General features: G+C 38.6%; 2 protein-coding genes across 4 annotated transcripts in view; both read left to right on the forward strand.

Moving 5' to 3' along the window:
• TMEM108 (transmembrane protein 108) overlaps positions 1-7,957 on the forward strand; it is a 178,101-nt gene extending 170,144 nt beyond the window's left edge. For 2 of the 3 annotated variants that reach the window (XM_063304001.1, XM_063304003.1), the window contains exons 3-4: positions 5,455-5,609; positions 7,543-7,956. In XM_063304001.1, coding sequence (XP_063160071.1) covers positions 5,455-5,609; positions 7,543-7,665 — 278 coding nt within the window. In that variant the 3' untranslated portion in view covers positions 7,666-7,956. Of the gene's footprint in view, positions 1-5,454; positions 5,610-7,542 lie in introns of all 3 variants that reach the window. The other variant, XM_063304000.1, reaches the window with a different exon arrangement.
• Positions 7,958-9,370: 1,413 nt separating this feature from the next.
• Positions 9,371-20,501, forward strand: BFSP2 (beaded filament structural protein 2). The gene is made up of 7 exons (XM_063303994.1): positions 9,371-10,282; positions 12,566-12,648; positions 12,852-13,008; positions 14,054-14,215; positions 15,983-16,114; positions 17,839-18,056; positions 20,295-20,501. Exons 1-7 carry the CDS (start codon positions 9,827-9,829, stop codon positions 20,296-20,298), a joined length of 1,212 nt encoding a protein of 403 aa, XP_063160064.1. The 5' UTR covers positions 9,371-9,826; the 3' UTR covers positions 20,299-20,501.
• The last annotated feature ends 1,840 nt before the right edge of the window (positions 20,502-22,341 follow it).

Genomic DNA, 22,341 nt, shown 5'->3' on the forward strand with positions numbered 1-22,341 from the left:
AGCAATTTGTATTTGCTTCACTGTGAGTCAGTGATCCAGTTTGCGACTGCTACTGCCAAGATGCTGGTGTAAAATAACAGAGTCTGGTTTCTTTGTGGGGGTAATGACATTATTCGAGACTGGGAAAAGGGATAATTGGGTAAAACAGTTTAAGAACCCCTGAGCTAATGGGTCTCTGATTTCCTATAGATTTATTTAGGATAGATTTATCAGTACATTGACATGCCAACTGAATCTAGCCAGTGTTGTTGTTAACAAAGCTGGGAATTTGATATATAATAGGTTTTTTCTTTTGATTTTTAAAAAAGCTTATATTGAAAATAATAGGGACTGTCTCTTAATCTGATTACAGGGGCAGATTGGCCTTATTTCCACTTGAAAGGCGGTATTGTGAAAATTCCAATTACAAAAGTGGATAGGGAAGTTCTTTAGTTGGACACCACTGTATGATATTAATTAAACAATGGAGATTTGTTTCCTGTACAGGTAGAGATAAAGGAAGGAACACAGCATATACCAATCAAGGAAGTGCAGAGAATTTAATTTAACATGAAATTCAGCAGAGAACATTCATAACTATAAATGGAGGAGGAGGATGAATGTTAATGAGAATACTACTTTTATTGATAGTAGATGGAATTAAGGAAGTTAACAGCTGTCCCCAGAAGTTTATTTCTGAAGTTTTCCAGACTTTCCAGCCATATTATGAGAGCAGGATCACCTGTAAGCCACCTTGAGCTCCTGGAAAAATGGTGGAATATAAATTGGTGAGGGAAATTAATTTTCTCCTACTGGCTCCTGCAGAAACACCTGCAGATTTCACATTTCAACAGTGTTTTTAGATGAAAAATTGTCCAGTGTTTTGGTCCAAGGGCATTTTGTAGTCTAAATGTGCATCAGTAACTGAATGTAGATTTGTGTGTTCACAAACGTCATAGGGACCTTGTCCTGCCTCAGAATTCCTTCACCACAAAGTGGTTTCTTATTGCAATACCAGCTAATAAAAGATACTTGTAAGGGAGTTCCCTTAATTTGTGTCCCTCTTCTTCCTAGCCTCACCACTGCCTCACAGACTGAACGCCTTGCTTTAACAAACATGGCAATTTTTTTCAGCGGGCACGACTAGATCTAATTTGTTTTCAGTTGTAGGAGGATAGATTTTAGTTGAATATTACAGGAAATATCTAACTGGTAAGAACCATTTAATAAAGAAACAAATACCTTGGAGAGGAAGCGTTCTTCCTTACTAGAGATCTTCAAGTGGACACTAGAATATCACTTTGCAGCTGTACCATTTCTTGCACTGAGCAGAAGTCTATGATTCTGCAATAACTAATCAATCAGCAAGTTGGGAGGGAAGTTAGCAATCAAAAATATTTCCTCCCTGTGTTTGAATTTTCACTGCTACCACAATATAAATGAGGGTGGCTAGCAAAATTATTGTGACTAGGTTTGATAAAATTGCTCTGATTTTGAAGTGGTAATAAGCTAAATCTTCCATTGATCCATAGCAAAACTGTTGTGATTATACTAGCATATTGCCTCACAGCTGTTTTGAACTGAGAAGACAATGCTGTGAAATCTGATTACATGTACATTCTTAGTCATAGCTTTGTCTTTTACAGCTGTATGTTATTCAAAAGACTATAGGTCCTGGGGATTTAGGAGCTGAACATATAATCCCAAAGACCAATATTTGGGCCCAACTAAACATTACAGCGAATCAATTTAGTAGCCCTGCTCAAGAAACAGCACACTTCTAGTGAAATGCAGCCAAGGAGGACTGCTGAAGAGGAGAGGCAGCTTAATCCTTTCCCTCTGCTCATTTTCCACTCAAAATTCAGTTGGAGGAAGAGAATTGAACCTGGGGTGGAGGAGAAAGGCTTAAATAGCATTTCCCACTGGCCTGTTTATTCATACTTGTAACTTCAAGTGGTTGGTTTTCATTTTAAAACATGAGAGCCAGTTTGGTGTAGTGGTTAAGGTACCAGGCTAGAAACCAGGAGACCCTGAGTTCTAGTCCAGCCTTAGGCACGGAGCCAGCTGGGTGACCGTGGGCCAGTCACTTTCTCTCAGCCCTGGGAAGGAGGCAATGGCAACCCACTTCTGAAACCTTGCCAAGAAAACTGCAGCACCAGTCCAGACAGTTGCCAGTAGTCAACACTGACTCAAAGGCCCAAACAGAGTTGGGTTACTGTTTCATTTATCATACATTAACAATGTACCCTTATATATTGTGTAGGCAAACTGCTCTACAGATAACCTGAGTTGCAAGTCCCACAGTCCCTCATATTGGCAGGCTAATGAAGTAAAAAATATCTGGAGGGTACCAGGTTATTTATCTCTGCTATACATGCATTGTAGATACGCTCTTCTAAAAGTCTGTCCCACTGAGTTGAGTCAGACTTATTTGTAGGTGTTTATAAATAGTTACAGCTACAATGTCATGAAACTTCTAGTGAGATTTCAATTGGGATCTGTCCCTTTTGTAGACCTGTGCTTGAACCCCACAGACAGTGCAGAACATAATTCTCATTTAATTGGGGGGGGGGGGGACAGGTAGGATGGATATGAATATAACTACCACCATGAGCCCATCCTGCATGGATAGTCTCATGTGTCATAAAACAAAGTTTTCTGAACAGAACGGTGAAATTGCACCACGTTCCCACTTCTGTTTCCTTCTAAAGAACTATTTTTGCTTAACATAGTATCAGTTTAAAGATTCCCATAAAATTTGTTAACAATTCTGGAATACTGCAATTTATCCTCATAAAAATATTATTGCATTAATATATTACTTTTAAATTATTCTAATGGATCAATGCAGCTCCACATTGTAAATAAGCCAATTCACTTAGAAGATTTATGCTTTGATCTTTTACTGCAAAAGCATGATTTTTTAATATTAATTTATCTTGCATGTTGAGGTAGGTAGAAGGCTTAATCTTTCTTGCCCCATAATAAAATCCATAAAAGTGAGAACTGATTTTTTTCTACTTCTGCCTCAGTTAGTGACACTATGGGAAAAAATTCCATAGAAGCAAATGCTGCACTATGCTGTTTGTGCACACATCTGTACACACACGCATGAATTCACAAATGGGTATGTGTGAACTAAATATTCTCTAAATATATTTTGGGCATGTAAATCAGTGATACTTGCTTTCATTGTTCCTGGAATTAAACCCCCTGATTACTGTTAATTTTCTTTTCTATATGGAATTCAGGGACTAATAGTCTTGAAAGGACATGTCACAAAGAGAAGCACAAATTCTTCTGTTGCTCAAGCAGCAGCATCTGATTAAGCTGCACTACACAACCATACCAGAGACAGAGATGCCATATCAGAGCTGTGAAAGTCTAGACAACCACTAGATGGTAGCAAAGGGTAAAGGTAAAGGTAAAGGTTTCCCTTGACGTAAAGTCCAGTCGAGTCCGACTCTAGGGGGCGGTGCTCGTCTCCGTTTCTAAGCCTTGGAGCCGGCGTTGTCCATAGGACACTTCCGGGTCATGTAGCCAGCATGACGACTCAGAACGCCGTTACCTTCCCGCCGAAGCGGTACCTATTGATCTACTCACATTTGCATGTTTTCGAACTGCTAGGTAAGCAGGAGCTGGGACGAGCAACGGGAGCTCACCCCGCCGTGCGGTTTCGAACCGCCGACCTTCCGATCGACAGCTCAGTGGTTTAACCCGCAGCGCCACCGCGTCCCTTACAGATGGTAGCAAAGAAATAAATAAAACTCTACCTCCTAGTGGTTGTCCATATTTTTGCAGCCCTGATAAGGTATCCCTAACCATTGAAGCATCTGCATTAGCACCACGATTCAGAACATTGCCCATTGTGCTGTAGCAATGCTTCTAGTTAGTATAATAAATTTCACAAAAAGTAGGTAATAAATACACATACATGGTAAGTTATATTGACCACCAGGAAGCACCACATGACTGTTTTTGTCCTATTAGGTCTCAGCTGTGGGTAGCCAGATGTGCTGTGTAATTCAAGCCCTCCACTAGGAACTGAACTTGCAGACCTTTGCCCTTTAGACAGCGCATTAGTTATAAGGGATACCTACGTCCTGACACTCGGTGGTTGCAGGAAGGATGTCTAAACCATCTCAGAATGGTATATGCAGTCCACCTTCCCTGAAGCTCTCAGAGCAGAGAGATACAGATGTTACTTTATGTCATGACCTCATGTTTGGAGTGTTACATAATTTCCATGTTCCCTGCTAGAGGGAGAGGAATTTCTCTGTTTTTATACAGTGTATATATCCTGTGTGGTATTTTCATTTACAATACACTTACCATCAGAAGGCACCACAAATTCCCAGTAGAGGGTTTGAGCCCCATAGAATAACATCTGGCTTCCCACATCTGAGTCCCAGTAAGTATGAAACTGGTCACATGGTGCCTCCTGGTGGTTAATGTAACTGAAAATACCACACAGAATATACATTGTGTGAAACAGAAATTTCCTCCCCCCCAAGAGGTGGTAGAAGTTATGTAAAACCCTATATATGTGGGCATGACATAATGTAACATCTGTATTTCTCTGCTGTGAGGGCAGAAGGGAAGATGAACTATATACTGTATATGGCAAGATAACTCCAAATTTAACTTCAACTTTTCCTAATGGGTTTGTAACACCTGGCCCAAATCAAATATACTACCACCACCACCACCCTAGTCATTTGTAAAATCAGAATATTTTTAATGGGAAAAATTAAGGGTTGCCTTACATAATACATACCAGAAATCCACACATGAAAGAAATATAACTAAAAATGGAACCCAGATTTTACTAATAAGATCTGTAGCTTCAGAGGTTTGAAAGTATGTTTTTAATTCTATATGGCATTATTGCTTTAGCTGGTGATTCATGGAATAAAGAATTCTTAAGATGTCTATAGGTATAAAAATCTAGGTTAAAATGTTGATATTGAATATTGAGCTTACGTTGGTTCCATTTTATTTTATTATTTATTTTCTATCCCACCTTTATTGTTTTTATAAATAACTCAAGGAGGTGAACATACCTAGTACTCCTTCCTGCTCCTATTTTCCCCACAAAACAACCCTCTGAGGTGAGTTGGGCTGAGAGAGAGGGACTGGCCTAAGGTCACCCAGCCGGCTTTCATGCCTAAGGCGGGACTAGAACTCTCAGTCTCCTGGTTTCTAGTCCAGCACCTTAACCACTAGGCCAAGCTGGTTTTTATTATTTTATAATAAAACCATCACTAAATCACTAAATAATCACTTAGTACAAGCTAAAATAAAGGCCTTTAGAGTTCATGTATCTCATCATCAAGTTGCTACAGTATGTATCATGCTATTAGGGATGGGGTTGGAAAAATCACAATAATGATAGAGTTGAAGCTCTAGATGTTTCACACCAACAATCAATCCACCTGATTCACAAGCAGAATCTCAACATGTTTGTATTGACAGCTGTGCTATTAACCGTCTGCTGCATGCGACGAAAAAAGAAGACATCAAATCCAGAAAACAACCTGAGTTACTGGAACAATGCAATCACCATGGACTACTTCAACAGGCATGCAGTAGAATTGCCAAGAGAAATACAATCCCTTGAAACATCTGAGGTGAGATTAGAACCCTGCTAGCAAAGCAGTTTCTGGGGTGGTAGAGATTAATGTGTATCCCACTGACTTTTTCCTATGATGATGGGAACCAGCAGACTCTTTCTTTTCACACAGTTCTTAGAGGCACAAGAATCCTCTTAGATCATTATTCCTTGGCTTCCTGAACCATAATTCCTCTTCATATGCTTTCTTCCTCCTGCTAGATTCAACTTGACTTTCTCATCAGTAGTTTTTCTGTTATATGACTCCACAACCTATCCTTTTCCAAGTTCCTGCTTTTGAGCCCCACTCCCTTCTCTTATTCCACTATGCTGACTTATCCCTCCTCACCTACCTGCTTTCTGCACTGTGCCACAACTTAAATGCTCTATATAGTTTCTTTCCTTTCCTTTTTTTTTCAGCTCTCCATTTTCCACCTGCACTACATTCAGCTTCTGTTTTTCAGTTCACCATCCACTCTTTTGGGTTCAGCCATTTTCCTACCTTTAGATGCCCAGCCTCTTCTTATGATTGCTTTTATGCAGTCCATTGATGACAGTATCAGTTGAGGTTTCCATATGGATGACACTTATCATTAAGATATTATGCAGCTATACCACTTTTCGCCCTTCGCACATTTTGTGTTTTTCTTTTAAAAAATAAAGAAACAGAAAAAATATTGGGAAAACATGGAAGGGATACAAATGGGAGTGTACTCATGGATGAAAGAGGACAATTACACAACAACAGCCTGATCTGAAAGCACCCCTTATCTCTATATGACAATCTTCTCAAACGGATCTTTCACTTTCCAACTGAGTTGGGCTGTTGGGAAAAATTCTGCTGAAATATTTTTCCCCCTTAGTGGCTAGAAAAGTCATGAAAATTCCATGACATTTTAACAGAGAATATATTCAGCAGTTATAGTTTCCATCCTGATAGCACTATTATGGAAATGTTGCATCTTGCAATTTATATGTTTCCACATGTTTATCAAAGAAATAAAGTACCTTTTTCTAAAAATCTGGAAGTGGCAATACTGTACTGTAGTTGGCATTGATGGGATTGTAAGATTTTGGCAGGTGTTCTCTTTTGCCAAAGCTAGAAAGGCAAAGAGAAGCTTGTCATAGGGGCTGATTTTAAACTAACATGTAGCTATGTTTTCCTGAACACTTAACTCTTTTTTTTTAAACGTGTGGTGGCAATGGTAAGAAAGAGACACCTCAATAAATTATATTGAAACTGAAGTTTTCCCCAACAATTCTCATTCCTCTTTGTCTCTGTCTTACACAGACACCCACAGAGGAAATGTGGGGCTGGCTGGGGAATTCTGGGAGTTGAGGTCCACAGATCTTCAAGCTGCCAAGATTGAGAAACACTGTTCTAGCCTGAGCATAAACTACACAGCAACCTTTCTGTGATAAATGATACTATCACTCTAGAGTAACATTTCCAGATACCTGAATTATACTCTGTTGTTAGTTTCTGCTCACATGTTAAAATCAAATGTTACTTCCATTTTTCAAGTATTTGCTTGTGAAGTTGTGATGTGTAGTTTTGGCAATTAATACAGAGATAGTAAAAGTAAAACCCTGCATGAGGGGGATTTGCATTTGTTTGATCTTCCAAATGGTGGGAGGCTAGAAGTCCTAGCTAGTATCTTTAGCCCTAATTGTTTATTTTTTTAAACTGAATCATGTTAGGACTTCTGTGAAATTTTATACACAACTGATGGAGCACCATTTCAGATATAGGTACCGTTGAAAATAATAAGCCTTGCAAAGCAGAGGAGCCCTTCAGTCATGTCTGAATTACAGTTATCTTCATCCCAACCTTGGTTATGAGGAAGTTCTATTTGGAGGGCAGTAGTTTAGTCGGCTAACCAAACTAGCATGAATATGTGATGAAATTTTTAAAACATCTTTTTCTCCCCCCCCCCCCCAATATTTTCTAGGACCGCCTTTCTGAGCCCTGCTCCCCAGCCAATGGTGATTACAGGGACACCGGCATGGTTCTTGTTAACCCTTTCTGTCAAGAAACACTCTTTGTAGGACATGAACAAGTGTCTGAAATATGAACCTTGCTCCAGTTCATGAAGTTTCATCTTTATGGTCTCCAAATTATAAATATGAATATTATGTATGTATATTATATTATACATATTATAATATGTATATTATAAATATAATCTTTGTGTAACCCTGAATTATAAGAAACATTTTCAGCCCCCCTCCTCTTTTTTATAAGTGTGATTAAAAAATTTACAGACCAAACTTCAGCTTTATAAAATAAAAGCTATTTCTAAACAAAAAAAAAAAACACCCAAAAGATTCAGATTCTTTTTTTCACTCTACATCCCAGTTTCTGGGTTTAGGCAAGCTATTATTCTGTGCACACATATGCTTATTCTCCATACTGCTATCTATAAATATGGTTACAGCTGAAAATACCTGTGTCTCTTGAATTTGGCCAGCACAGATGAACAAGAGTTTTTCAGTGAAATAGGACAGAAACACAGTGAAGTGACAAAAATGCAGAGATAAAAGTATTTATATAATGGTGATGAGCTAAATTATAAAAAATTCTGGTGTCTGATGCTTTCTACCTTGACTCTATTGCTATATCTAAGATTTCTCTGAATATTCAATGATTACATACAGACATGAGACCCAAAGTAGATTTCAGAATAAGATCAGCTTCTTCCTGCCTTTATAATGTAACTGATGGATGTTCATAGGAGCTGGTGGTTAATAACTGCCTCTCCAAGCCTGCTTACCTCAGGAGGGCTCCCTTGTACAATAGACCTGCTGATGTTGCTACAACTCCCAGCCATTCTCACCTTTGGCATTTTTGTTGTTATAACACTGCCCAACTCCCAGTGACTCTGGGAGGTTCACAAGTAAAAAAACAAAACAAAACACTGACCCCCTCCCCCCAAAACACAATAGAATAGTAAAAAACAAGGAACAAAAGATGGCAAAAAACAGGCAGCAACAAAACATACCCACTCCTTGGAGGGGGCTACCATTATCATAGCCAAAGTCCTGGGCAAAGAGACAAATCTTCAAGGCCTTCCAAAACACCAACAGGGTGGGGCTACCTGGATTTCGAGGGGGGGACTCATTCCAGAAGTCAGGTGCTGCGATTCAGAAGGCAGGCTTTCAGGGTCCCAAAAGATGGTATTTTTTAATTGAAGGAACCCAAAGTGTGCCAACCCTGCTGGATCAAATAGGCCAGGCAGATACTACAGGAAATAGATGGTCCTTCAAGTCCTCCATTTGGAGGGCTGCAGGATCTGCATCTATTTAAAAACAATTGGTAGTAACAAATATACATTCATTCATTTATACGTTCATCCACCAACATTTCTGTTTCAAAATTTTTAAAAATATGATGAAATTGCTCTGAATAGTTTCATGGCCTTATTAATATGGGCCAATTAAAGCTCTGCACAGCCAGGTTCTGCCACATATTCACTGAATACTGTGCTCAGTCCTGGGCTAAAAATATTTCTGTGAAGTGAGCTTTCAGAGTTGGTCCATCACTAAATAATATGCGATCAGTATGCACTTGATAGACAAGAGTACTAGTTTCACAATCCACCTTGTTTCCACCCTCTATCCTGGGTCTTTCTCACTTCTAACGATGGTATGAATGTTCCTTGCACGTTTTATCATTCTATCATGTCCATTGCCTTTATCTCATGGCCCATGAGTGAGATAGGCTGTCATTCTTAGCTCTTCTGGTTTTATAGATGTGCTTTTCCCCTTAAGCAAGCAGCAATCCATAGCAGTTTCAAGGCCACAGCTGCCGGCCTCCCCTGTACCAAACAGTCCCTTGCACCCTGTCAAACAATTGACTGACTGCTGGGGGAGCAGCACAGTAAAACTGAAAACCTGACTCTAGCGAAACTATTTACGCTGGCTAAAACTGAGAGCAATTGAATGTTTAAATGTGTAAACGATTCTTTCTCCCCGTCTATAACGACCCTGAACTGCATTGTCCTTGCCGCATGGTGTTCTTCTAGCAGATTTCTCATGAAATAGATTGCTGACCAAGTGAAATGGCCCCAACAATTGTTCTAACGAATATGCCTGAGGTAGGCAGCCCCTAACAATGAGAAACGTCCCAGAAATTTAGGAGAGAGCACTTTGGCAGATTTCTATGAATGTGTGCAACATCAGAAGGGCAGGGAAAGGAGAGCGAATTCATTTAGTACAAACCTTCTGTGGTAAAGTATGTCCTTATCAAGAAGCAGGGGATCCTTTGTGGAACATGAATCCTCAACTTCTACTGAGGAAAGGTCAGTGCCCATCAGCCACAGGCTTAGTATTAGCAGAGGAGGAAGTCTTTTAAGACCATCTGCTGCTTACGTAGGTATTGTACCTATGGAAAGTGTGAGCAGCCTGGGCACCCGGATATCCCGCAGAGCTCTGGGGATAAGCAGTGTCTTCTTACAAGGTCTTCATAGTTCTTGTACAACCATACCACTATCCCAAGGACTGGAAAAGGAACGAAGCCTATCTTATGAGAATATGAACAGATGCTTGGTGGATTACATTGAAAAGGTGAAAACTTTGGAACAGGTCAACCAGGAACTTGAAGGACATATCCGTGCTTACCTGAACAAGAAATCTTCCAGTGACAGTAAATGGGGATCTCTGAGGGAGAGCTGGGCAGCCATTTACCATCAAGTAAGTATGATGCTTTATGGTAACAACAACAAAAAAACGAATCACTTGTTCAGCCAAGAGATTCTGATGAGGCTACTTAAGCGCAAACTCACACTACAGTACATTTCTTCCACAGAATACATTTTAATTGTAACCTTCAGAAAAGTAAATGCTACTGTTTACACTGTGTTTTGCAAGTTTCAAATTATGTTTGAGCATTACCATAGAGGATCTATGAGTATTCATTCACTCATTTAGTACATCACCTGACTCCCCACGATTCTGGGTGGTTTTACAAGAAAACATGAAAGGAAGAAAGATGATTATTTTGTTTAGAGAATAGAGACATTTCAACATTCATGTTGAAGTAGATTTGTATATTTAGTATGTTTTCTGACATAGAAGCTTGTAATTGTTTACAAATATGGGTATTTTCTCCTTTTTATAAAATGAATTCTCCTTTTAAAAAAATCTATTTTATGTACACCAAGCATAATCCTCTATCTTTCCCTTTCTTTTGATGCGAAAGGAAAAAAAATAATTAAAAAAATTCTGTGATGGCTTCACTAATCAGTGAAGCTCAGGGACTATTATGCAAAGCAGCTTTTGAAAGAAGTGCTCACAGCATATGGAAGCCTTGTTTTCAAGTCTCACACAACTGCTTTCAAAGCTGATTTTCTGCTTTTGAAAGCTACCTTAAAATAGTCATGAAAGTACAATATTCAGGAACATATGTTATTGGCTATTCCAGTGATGGGGAACCTTTTGGGCTCAGCGTGTCAAAAATTTGGGAAATGCCTAACTTGATTCTGCTGGCATGTCACCCCCCCTAACAAAAGAGAAACAATTCTTTACATATTCATTTATTTAAAAAAAAATACAATCTAATCATATGTGGTGCTATTATATAAAGAAATGTTAAATAATTACAAAAATGAAATACGAGTAAAACAAACTCAGACACATGTAAAATAATAATAATGAAAAAGATTCATTATTAAACCAGTTTCATTATTAAAAAGTTTCATTAACCAAACAGGAGGAAAACTGCAATTATGCAGAAGTATAACGTGAAAAAAAGAAAAGAAAAATAAGTTACTTACAATAGAGAAAACAATATGCACACTGATAATTGGGCTTAGAATAGTGCACTAAAAATTACCCTACTTTTAATAGTGATTTTCATTCGCTCCCCAGCTGCTTTCTCTCCGTTTCCCACACCAACTTTTCCGAAGTTCCACACAACTTGCAAGTGGCTTCTCCAGGAACCGGCTTTGCGCGAAGGGGCAACAATAACAACAACTCCCTTGCGCAAAGCCAGTTCCTGGAGAAGCCCTTGCAAATTACAAGTGGCTCCTGCAGGCACTGGCTTTGTGCAAGAGGGAGCAAGAAGACAGCCAGGTGAACTGGGGCGGTGGAGGGCTGGGCAGCTGGGGGCTCGGAGGTGGCGAGGGCGGCGGTGGCTGCGACCACGCTGGGGTGGCTGTGGCTTCCCAGGGCATTGCAAACAGCCCCAGAACTGCTTGCTGCCCCACAAGGTAGGGTGCAGGGTAGCCAAAAGGGCAGAGATGGGGGGAGGATAGGCGGGTGGGGGGAGTTGCAGTGCCTTTTGTTCGTTCAGTTTCTTTAGTAACTCAAACAGGGAGAACAGTTGTTGGTAAATGCTGGCATGTCACCCAAAACGTCATGGCATGTCACTTTTGACACACGTGTCATAGGTTCACCATCACTGGGCTATCCATTCATTTACCAATGGTAAACATACCAAAAAAGCTGATGGTGGTGTGTATGAAATGACCACAATCATTTAAGACATACTCACAAACACATTCCATGAGATCGAAACAAACGAACGGAGGGAGGGGGCTCTGACTCATAAGATTTCATGCAGGTTTGCTGTGAAAGGGCCAAAATTTTGTGAGATGTGTCAACATTTATTTAAAAGTTTTTCTTTTTTACATTTTGGGGTCTGCAGTCATCACTTAGGTATTATATAATAAGAGGAAATTACATCTCATTGAAAATACAGTGTGCAGTAAACATGCTTGCAATATGTAGGGTATATAAAAGCTGTTTTAAATAATTCATAGTGGCAACAGTGCCATGTGGCAAGTCATCTTTCCTCAGAGGTTCACTATGAAGATCCACCCATTTTTCCCCTCCACACTGTCCCCAGGAAAACATTAAAGACATGTCTATACAAACACCAATTGAGCCATGATGTTATTCTAGCACTGAGTTCCACAAGTGTCACTTCTGGATACACACTGTATTGTTTATATTTGACTCTTTGAACTGTTCTAGGTTGGGGACGCAGTCCTGGAAAATGCCCGCCTCATGTTGCAAACAGAGAATATTCAAGCATGTGCTGAAGATGTTAAAGACAGGTAAGCCTTCCAAATTAAAAGAAAAAACTAATATTTATTTCAATATTTATAAATCAGAGGAGCTGTACTGGAAATAACAGTTGAGGAACTGGAACTAAAGAACCCAACCCTCTTCCATCAGTAGAGTGCAAAGAGGTAATTCTACGTGCCACAAGTCTAAACCTTGTGACATTATTTTGACATATTGCCCATTTATACTGCAGGTATGAAAATGAGCAACCATTCCGAAAGGCAGTGGAAGATGAAATTAACTCTCTCTATAAAGTAATCGATCATGCCAATTTTACTAAAGTAGACCTGGAGAATCAGATAGAAAACATGAAGAAAGAACTAGCTGTATTGTCAAAGAATCATGAAGAGGTAAATCAAGTCTGAGAAACAAAGCATATGTATTCTGCTTCTATCTGAACATAGGATAGAGATGGACTTTATTTTACATTTGATAAGGATCATTTGGTACCAGAATTTTAACACCATCAATAAGCAATCTTTCTTTCTTGCTTGCAATGTTATAATCTTTGGATTCTCATTTCATTTCTGTACAATTGCCCACATGGATGAAAGTCTAGTGTACAGTGTTAAAATCAGTATTTGAAAAACACTTCGGAAGTAGAAGCTATGAAGCCTCTACTTTCTTTTGTGTTCATGTTTGAAATTTCTGGGTGCTGCCTTAGAAATTGAACTGCTATAAACTGTAAATAGAGGAGAAAAGGAGACATGTCCTCAAGCTTGTTCCTGATTTTTCACAGAACATCATGGAGAATAAGCAATGGGTACTAGCAGTATATACTCACTATCAGGTGTATAATAGGATTGCCTTAGTATCATGGCACTGAATAGAGGCTGTGGAATCCAAACACTTTTGGGGTTCCCAGAGAGATCTGGCTATCCTTTATGGGAACAGCAGTAGATTAGATAGGCTTTCAACGTGTACCAGGATGGTTTTTTTAATGTACTTATGAACATCTAAAATGTAACCAGGTACTGGATTTAAATATAAACTTTCAAAACAATGCAGACTATCTGAGTTTATGGCAGTGTACTGAGGTGACTGTTTCATAAAACCAACAGAAGTAAATGATTTTGTAAACCATTCATTTTAAGACACTCTTGAACACTGCTTGTTCCCAAGAAAAATATATTCACACTGTCACCACTTATACCCACAATGGGAAGATTTTATGTTTCTATTAAATTCTAGCAGATATTATGAAATACAGGATGAGGAATAAGCGCTCTTTCAACAAACTACTACAGAGGCAAATGAATTGCATAATGACAAAGTTGCATCAAATAAAATAAACCCTCTGGCTTGAATTACAATAGGTGCTTCACTTTTTCTGATAAGGATTATTTTATTTATTTACATCAATTTGTCATCTATGTGTAACAACTTTATTTTCAGGATATCAAAATGCTTTACAAACAGCTTGCTTTATCACCACTGGAAGAGTCAGAAACCCCCATTGGAACTAGCCTGGATGACATTTTGAAGAAAATCCAGATTCACTGGGAGAAAAGTATTGAACAAAACCATGCTGAGGCTGGCATCTTACCCCATGCTAAGGTAAGCATGGAACAAGCTAAAATCAGCTGTAAGAATTAACTTCAAAAATCCTTTTAGGTTGGTCAAACATCATCAAGTAGTATACAAGCTTCTGAATTCTCCAGAACTCTTCAAGAAAAATAGTAAATAAAACAAATAATGCAGCAGAATAGAGTAAAAGATATCAGAGCCACAGGATTTGCATTTGGTCCAGGGGCTCTGCAGAAGGGGACAAAGAAGTCATGCTGTCCTGATTACCAGGAAACACACTGAGGCGAGGACTTGGTCTCTAATATTTATTAGTAGTACTTAACAAGAATCCTAACAAACTGAGAAAGCGTGGGAAAACCCAGCCATATAAACCCCAAAGGTTAAGGCGGTCCCGATCTGTGTCTCTTTGAATGGCTGAACAGTTCCTCAGTGCTACGCATGCGCTTGACAGTCTGGGTGAGAGCCCCCTGCTCGCCATCCTTACTCATGACACATGCAACACATATAAAAAAAGGGACAAGCCTTCAATCACATGGTTGCAGCTACCATTTTGACTTTTAACTCTCATTGCAGATGTCCCTGACTTGGTGGGTAAAGGAGGAAGTTGTAGACATTCAAATTAGGCTCTGTTGGATGCTTTGGTAGTTGCAGATTGCAACTAGGATTATCTATAACTCTGCTGGGATGAAGAAACCAGCAAGCAATTGCTGCTCCTCTGTTTATCAAAATATAAAATCAAACTGCCGTATGGAACAATAGCCATCCTTAGATAAAATAATGGAAATACCAAAAGCAAATGTGAGTGGTCACAAAAAATTTTTTGAAAATATTATAGTAATCACTTTATCAGGCTAGTCCCAAGGCCAAAAACAGTGTGGCATGCTTCTGAGTTCTCCAGAATTGTTCATCAGTAGAATGATTATGTGCCATCAAGTTGTTTTCAACTCCTAGCAACCACACAGATTTTCTCCATGATGCTCTATCCCTAACCTGTTCTTCCAAGTCTCCCAATGGTGCACTCATTGCCACTGTTAACGGAGTCCATCCACCTTGCTGCTGGTCATCCTCTTCTTCCCTTTCCTTCCAACTTTTCCAACATTAAAGCCTTTTCCAGAGAGCTGGGTCTTCGCATGTCTCTAAAGTAGGCTAGAACAGATGAGGACAAAAAGCTGGCTGCTATTGAAGCCAAAGAGATTGGCTTAAGAAATGTACAGTAACTGCGTGTTCACTGGGTTGGCTTCTGACTAAAATAGTCATACTTACTATATACATTTATGGGTCAAGTTAATTTCACTTCAGTTTCATCAGTTTTACTAGGACTGAAGTGAAACAAGTGTAATCTAGATCCAACCCATTTTGTTTGCTTCTTCTACATTTTAATGTAATATTATTCATTATTAGAGCTGTGCAATGCTTCTGATTTTATTAGGAAGAGATGCTTCAAAATGCATTAATGTAGCCTGTCTGTAACTCATTAGAACAGCCACAATCCTGAAAACAAGACAGAGCTGCTTTAATGGGTCATAGGTGCTGTGTTTGCACACACAAACTCAGCACTTCTTCCTAACAATCTGAAGCACTAATTAGCTCATTAGCAATAACTTTTCTTTCCATTTTCTTCTGACAGTGTTTCTATTCAAGAATCATGTTTATTTACATAAATAATTAAGAAGATGGATCCAAGACCTCAGCAATCTTCCTTTAAATTTTCTCTAATATACCTATAATATGCCTATGTAGAAGAGACTGGGAAGTGAAAACAATGTTTTTCTGTTTATCACTGTTATGTGTTATCAGCAATCCACAGAAACAGTGCCTGCTGTACAAACGCAAGAGGCAGAGCTGGCTGAGTCCCTAAGGGCAGAGTTTCATGAAACAGCTTGCAAAATTCAAAGCCTGCAAGTAGAGACTGAATCACTGAAAACACTGGTAAGTAAGGGACCAGGCATCTCTTTCTTGCAAAAATCACTGACCTGGTTCACATATTGCACTACATCAATATGTGGTTGGCTTTATTTTGACTTGGCATGTTGTGTGAACCTGTCAGCCTCCCAAGTAGATCAGACAGGAAACACAAGATGAACTAATTCTACTTGATTGTAAGGCTACTTAATAGAATCTTGCAAGTCTGAAAGTACAAATCTCTCACAGTCTCTTTTTACTACCTGATAAGTTAGGGTGGATCCTTCCTAAGCTTCTTTCTCTTCCCGTTACACAGTTGCAACCTTCTTCCCCTTTTATCTGATTGTTCCCTAGGCAGCATCTGTTCCCCACCCCACCCCTGTCTTCCAAGGTCATTCTCACATTCCATTACAGAACCCTGCTGTTATGGTTTATAAACTGTGGCTTGTAGCTTAATGCTATGTGCAAAATCAGCCACTTATTCAACAAACGTAACTCACTAAACCCTAGATTCGTGTGATATGTGAACTTAGCCACTTTTCCCTTGAACTCAAACTCTCTCAGTTGTCTGTGGTACCATCTTTCTACTAGAAAAGGCCATCTTCTTTCAAGAGTAATCTATAAGGAGGTGCATATTGGCATTAGACCAGAACAAAAATGATTTTTTTCCCTCTCCCAAGCACCCAGCTCTTATTAGAGGTCTGGACTGATCTCTTCCAGAGGCCTTTTCAAATTAACTGGAAAATAGCAGGCACCCCTTGGCTAAAGATATAAAACTTTATGTTAAAAGGCTACTACATTTTACAAATCACCATCTTTCCATTCCATTATGAAAATGCACAATTCTCTCTTTTGGTCATATTTATTACAGCAGAGCAGCCATTTTATGAACAGGATCCCCCCACCCTCACAATGGCCATTTTCTTTTGAGTACCCACAACATGTTCTCAATACATCAAATGGCCCCAAAAGATAGTCTGGGGGCTTCCAGACTATCAGTTCCTAATAAACAGCTGTCCAGCTCTAAACTGTTTACTGTCAAACAATACTTTCTATCAGTTTTCCCAAATCATTAACTGAAAAATGCTTTCTGATAAAACAGAAATTATTACCATCATTACTAAATTATCCACTTTTAACCTGAAACAATAACAGTATTTAGGTATACACTGTGATAATATGGACGTGAGAGCCAGTTTGGTGTAGTGGTTAAGGCATCAAGACAGAAACTGGGAGACCATGAGTTCTAGTCCAGCCTTAGGCACAAAGCCAGCTGGGCGATATTGGGCCAGTCACCTTCTCTCAGCCCTAGGAAGGAGACAATGGCAAACCACGTCTGAAAAACCTCACCAAGAAAACCACAGGGACATGTCCAGGCAGTCTCCGAGAACTGGACACGACTGAATGGATTAAAAAACAATGGACATAATGCTGATATCATCCAGAAAATACTTTTGACCTTTTTACCAAAAATATTTAGGGAAGCAACATCAGCACTATTTAAATAGTCCTGATTAGCATGTATTTTGATGGTCAAATCATCTCTGACTGGAATTCTTTAGTCTGTGCATAGGAGATATTTTGCAGCAATGATACATCAATGTATTTTTCTTCCAGAAATTCTAAAGTATCTGAGGGAAGGATTCTATATTTTCAAAACTAGTATGTGTAGATTTAATAACACCATGTCTCTAAAGACAAATAGAAATGATTCTGTGTTCAACGTTCTATGAATTCTTTTGTCTTTGCAGAAGAGAGGCTTAGAAAACTCTCTTTATGATGCCAAGCACTGGCATGATATAGAGCTTCAGAATTTGGGCTCTGTCATTGCCAAACTGGAAACAGAAGCAAGAGAAATCCAAGTAGAAACTGAGCAGCAGCAAAGAAATCATGGGACTTTACTGTCCATTAAAACACAACTTGAGACAGACATTGCTGCGTATCACTGCCTTCTAGAGAAAGCAAGCAGGTATTTCGTTTCATGAGTGATGAATTGTGCCTTGAATCTACATAGCAGCATTCCTAGGCCCAAGGAAAGGGGGGGAAATCAGTGTGAGTTGATTCTGAGGGGAAAAAAAGCTGAATGTTCCTAAAGTCATGGGTTACATTCATACAAAACAGTAAGAAATTCCTGGATTGCCCAACATACTCCTTCCACCTGCACTTGTACCACAGGAGGGATGAGGACCTCCTCCCAAACCAGGTGATCCCCTCCAATACTTGGGATCTCAAGCAAAGCCTTTCCCCCAAGGCTACCCTTTTTTTGCACCTTATTCAAGAAGGAAAATCGCAGTGTGGAGAAAGCAGCCAAACTCAGATGCCATATCAAGGGGTCTTGCCCTCTTTTGGAGTCCTTATCCCCTTTTTAAGATCTTTCTATGTTTGCTCCAAGAATTGGATTTCTGCACAAGAAAACCCAAGCAGTACAGTTAGTAATAAAGAACCTACCCCAAATAATACTTACCAAATGGAAATGGATACTTTATTCATATATGAGCTTTCACTAACTTGATGTCTCTCTAGATTCTAAACATTGTCAGCTAATGGTTCAGTTTGTTTGTTCAAAGCCAAGCTTACAATACTGTTTTCTTTGGTCAGAGCAAAAAACAGTAGACAGCTGCCAAACTGTCAGACTACAATGCCAACTAGTGTTCCCAATAAATCTAGAAGGCACCAGATTGGAATAGGCCACATTCAAATAGACTACATTCTTAGCTCAGATATATAGTAATTAGTAGTTGTGCTTTCCTCTGTACTTTTTATCAAGAAGAGCATGGTAAGAAAATCCTTTACTCATCTGGCAATTTTAAGGTGGCACTTAAAATTAAAACTAAAATTAGAAAATTAAAATATTCTAATTTTAATACATTAGTAGCATGTTGCATTTGCAATTACCTGCTCTGTAAATAAAAAGTATCAAGTCCAGTTTAGCAACTTCATTTATGTTTTAACATTTATTCAGACAAAATGCCTGTTTTCATTATAGTAATCATTTATTCATTTTCCATTGTTAGAAGCTAGCCAAATTCTAAGTCAAGCAGAAAATGCATAGTCATATTTTTATCTTCAGAGAGCAGTAATAATTAAAGATATCTGTTCATAGCTGTTCAGCCTAAATATTTTTTTTAAAAATGGGCCAGTAGTACAGCTCTCTGAATGGAATTGAGATAAATCCTCAGCAGGATTTGGCTGTTGAGCAAACATGTATTTTAAACATATACCCCAGAGTACTGCAATTTCAAACTGCAACCCCAAAACAATGAAATTTTCTGAACTGAAAAAAACTACCTTGATACTACCTTGGATCTCTTAAGCCCAGTAATAATACTTAGGAGCTTCAGCTAACCCCCTCAGCACCCATTTTGCAGCCCTCAGAACATTCCTAGACTGCACTGCTGAAATTCAATACTGTAGAAAACTATCAATTTTCTGCACTGCATTTTTTCCAGATTTTTTTTTTGGGGGGTGGAAAGGGCAATATTGGGCAAAATCGGTGGTGTCTCCCACAGTGCTTAAGACATTCATTTAAATTCTTTAGTACTCCATCCCTCTAAAAATGGGGGGAATAGTTTGGCCCACTCTGATGACAATGTTTTATCACTTATCATACCCACCTTCAGCCCTTGTAGATTTAAAAAAATATATAGTAGAAGTATTGTTCCTTGCCTCAAATTAGGTGATCATCCTCACTGTTTATGGATAATTGATTTGCCAAAAGTCAGATAGCTCTTACTAATCATTTACATGAGTATAAGAGCACATGGCTCCTGAGACATCCCTGATGATCTCAATGGATCTTCAAAATAGTTTCTAATGAATGATACTTGGTGAGATGACCACATCTGGTAAATTTCCAATGGTCCTGCATAAGATCTTGAGAAATTTCAAGAGGGAACACTTGTGAGAAAAGTGTACACAAAATCTTGAAAGTGAGATCATAAAAATCTTGGAAGAATTCAATTGTGTTTTAATTTTTAAAAAAATGGCATCTGTCTTGAATAAGATTGTATAATGGTACCCCATACTTGAGAAGTTTGCTAACTCCTGTGCAAATGCAGAGCTGATATATACAATATATATGTCTATGTAATTTTCTTATTTTCTCTTGCCACATTAATCAAAACATTGTTTTGTTTTGTTAACAAATTGTTAACAATTTCTTCTCCTTTAGGAAATAATAACAGCACTTTTTGCATTTAACTTTCAGCTGATCTCTTTGTCATCAGAAGACAGCTATTGTCATTCAAAGGAAAAGATCTTATTGGCAAGTGTTCATGGAAAACATGACAATAAAGTCTTATTCAACTTGATTTGGCAACCTAAGCAGGCCAGTTTGCCCAATTATACTAAGCACCCTACATGATTGCTTTGCATAAAAAGTATCATAATTAATAGAATAAAATATCAGGTTCAATTACTGTTGTCCAATTTTTTAAAAAATACTGAGCAACTAAAACAATTCTGCAATCTTTCACATGTAACTAAAGGCACAACTGAAGAATAAGACTGACATAATCTAAATTGTGTTTTTGTGGAACAAGCTTTGTGTACCACATTCTAGAAATATTTAAGCTAACCTTATAAGGTTCTTTGGAGTTCAATTTGTCTTTTTATTACCAACTGCACTCTACAAGAATGTGAGATGTTTTCTAGGCTACCCTTTCTGTTCAATATTGAACAATGGACTCATCAGAGCCCTAAATTAGCAAGTGTGTATCTTAGACTATCGACCGAGCCAAAGACAACTTTGTTAAAAAAGCTTAAAAACTGTTTGAGAAGGCATACTGGATCGTACACCAGTACTGAAAATGGTTTTACCTCTGTCCCAATTGCCAGTTTTCTAATTTAAATTCCCTACCCACACACAGTCAAGCTGGTTTTTATTTTAATTAAGAAATAATAGAGATCCAGTATAGTCCTATATATTTTCTCCTGTAGAGCAAGTAGTTTTGCAGGAGAGTGAGGATTCAGATTGTGCAAGGAGGTGAATGATTTCCCCTTTCATGATCCTAGTCCAATTTAGCATCCTTCCCTCTCCACAGATGCTGTGAGTTTTAAAAGTAGAGATATGCAAAATGTACTATTCCAGGAGCAAAATGCTCTGGAGAATTCCAGAATGTTCCACTCACAGAACAGTGGGTTTTGTACAATCCTATTTTAAAAAATAAGAGCATCAAATCAGATGTGTATTTCATCTCAATTTGTTTGACCTGAAAGAGAATTCCCTGGAACATTTCAAAAATGTTGGCCAAAATCTAGAAAGGATCATGTGAAAATAGAGAGTTCTTCCAGGAATTAGGCACTTCAAATCCTAACTCTTTTAGGTCAAACTCAGTGCCCAGAGTATTCACAGTATCTTCCACCTTTTTTGGGGGGGGGAATATTACATTTCTTAATCTGATAGGAAGTCCTTTTATTATTTTAAGCCACACTTCCAAGTAAAGAGATCTGTGATGTTATGAAACTAAATAGGTCCATTTACAGATAGAGTTGCATAGTATTTTTAATTATTTCTCTCTTCTGTTTCCATTTTGCAACTGTGATGGTCAAAAGAATAAAAGAGTAAACTGATTTTTATAATGGCAGATCAGAATAATGTTCACAAATGTATTTCATGGGTGGCACCCCAATCTTACTTCAGATAGCATGCTGCAACTCCAGCTTGCAATGAAACTCAACCTTAGCTAATAAAAGTTTTAAATGAATATAAATTGTAAAAGAAAAGAAAAAAACTTTTGCAATCATAAACAAGGTTTTATACTGAGTGTACTAAAATACATTCAAAGCAACATGAATAATATTTTTTTATTAATATATGGAACGACTAAGCTTTGCCCCTACATCATGACAGGATCTCAATGTTCTGGCCTTATAGATGTTCATTGTAACAAGACCTTAAAACTGCCAATGATTTGGAGCAAAACCTTTTCATCCATTTTGCTCGTAATTCTAAACGGAGCTTTCCTGTGGAATACAGAAATGAGAACAAACATGAGGAATAGCAGCTAGAAGGGCTCTTCCCCTCTGACTACAGACGGCTCCAAACTTAGGTCGAGAAGGTAACTAAGAGGAGGAACCTCCGGTGTAACCGGCCAGACTTCCACGGCCTTTCTTTTCCACCTTCATCCACGCTTCGGAGAGAGAAGCCACCAGAAGCAAAGTCGAATTGCGCAGTCTCCTTTCCCGCCTCACGGCGCATGCCCTCACCAAGCCCCGCCCACTTCACGCTAACGAATCGCTTGATTCTCAAAATT

The sequence above is a fragment of the Candoia aspera genome, chromosome 4 (assembly GCF_035149785.1).
Source record: "Candoia aspera isolate rCanAsp1 chromosome 4, rCanAsp1.hap2, whole genome shotgun sequence".
Classification (NCBI taxonomy): Eukaryota; Metazoa; Chordata; class Lepidosauria; order Squamata; family Boidae; genus Candoia; species Candoia aspera.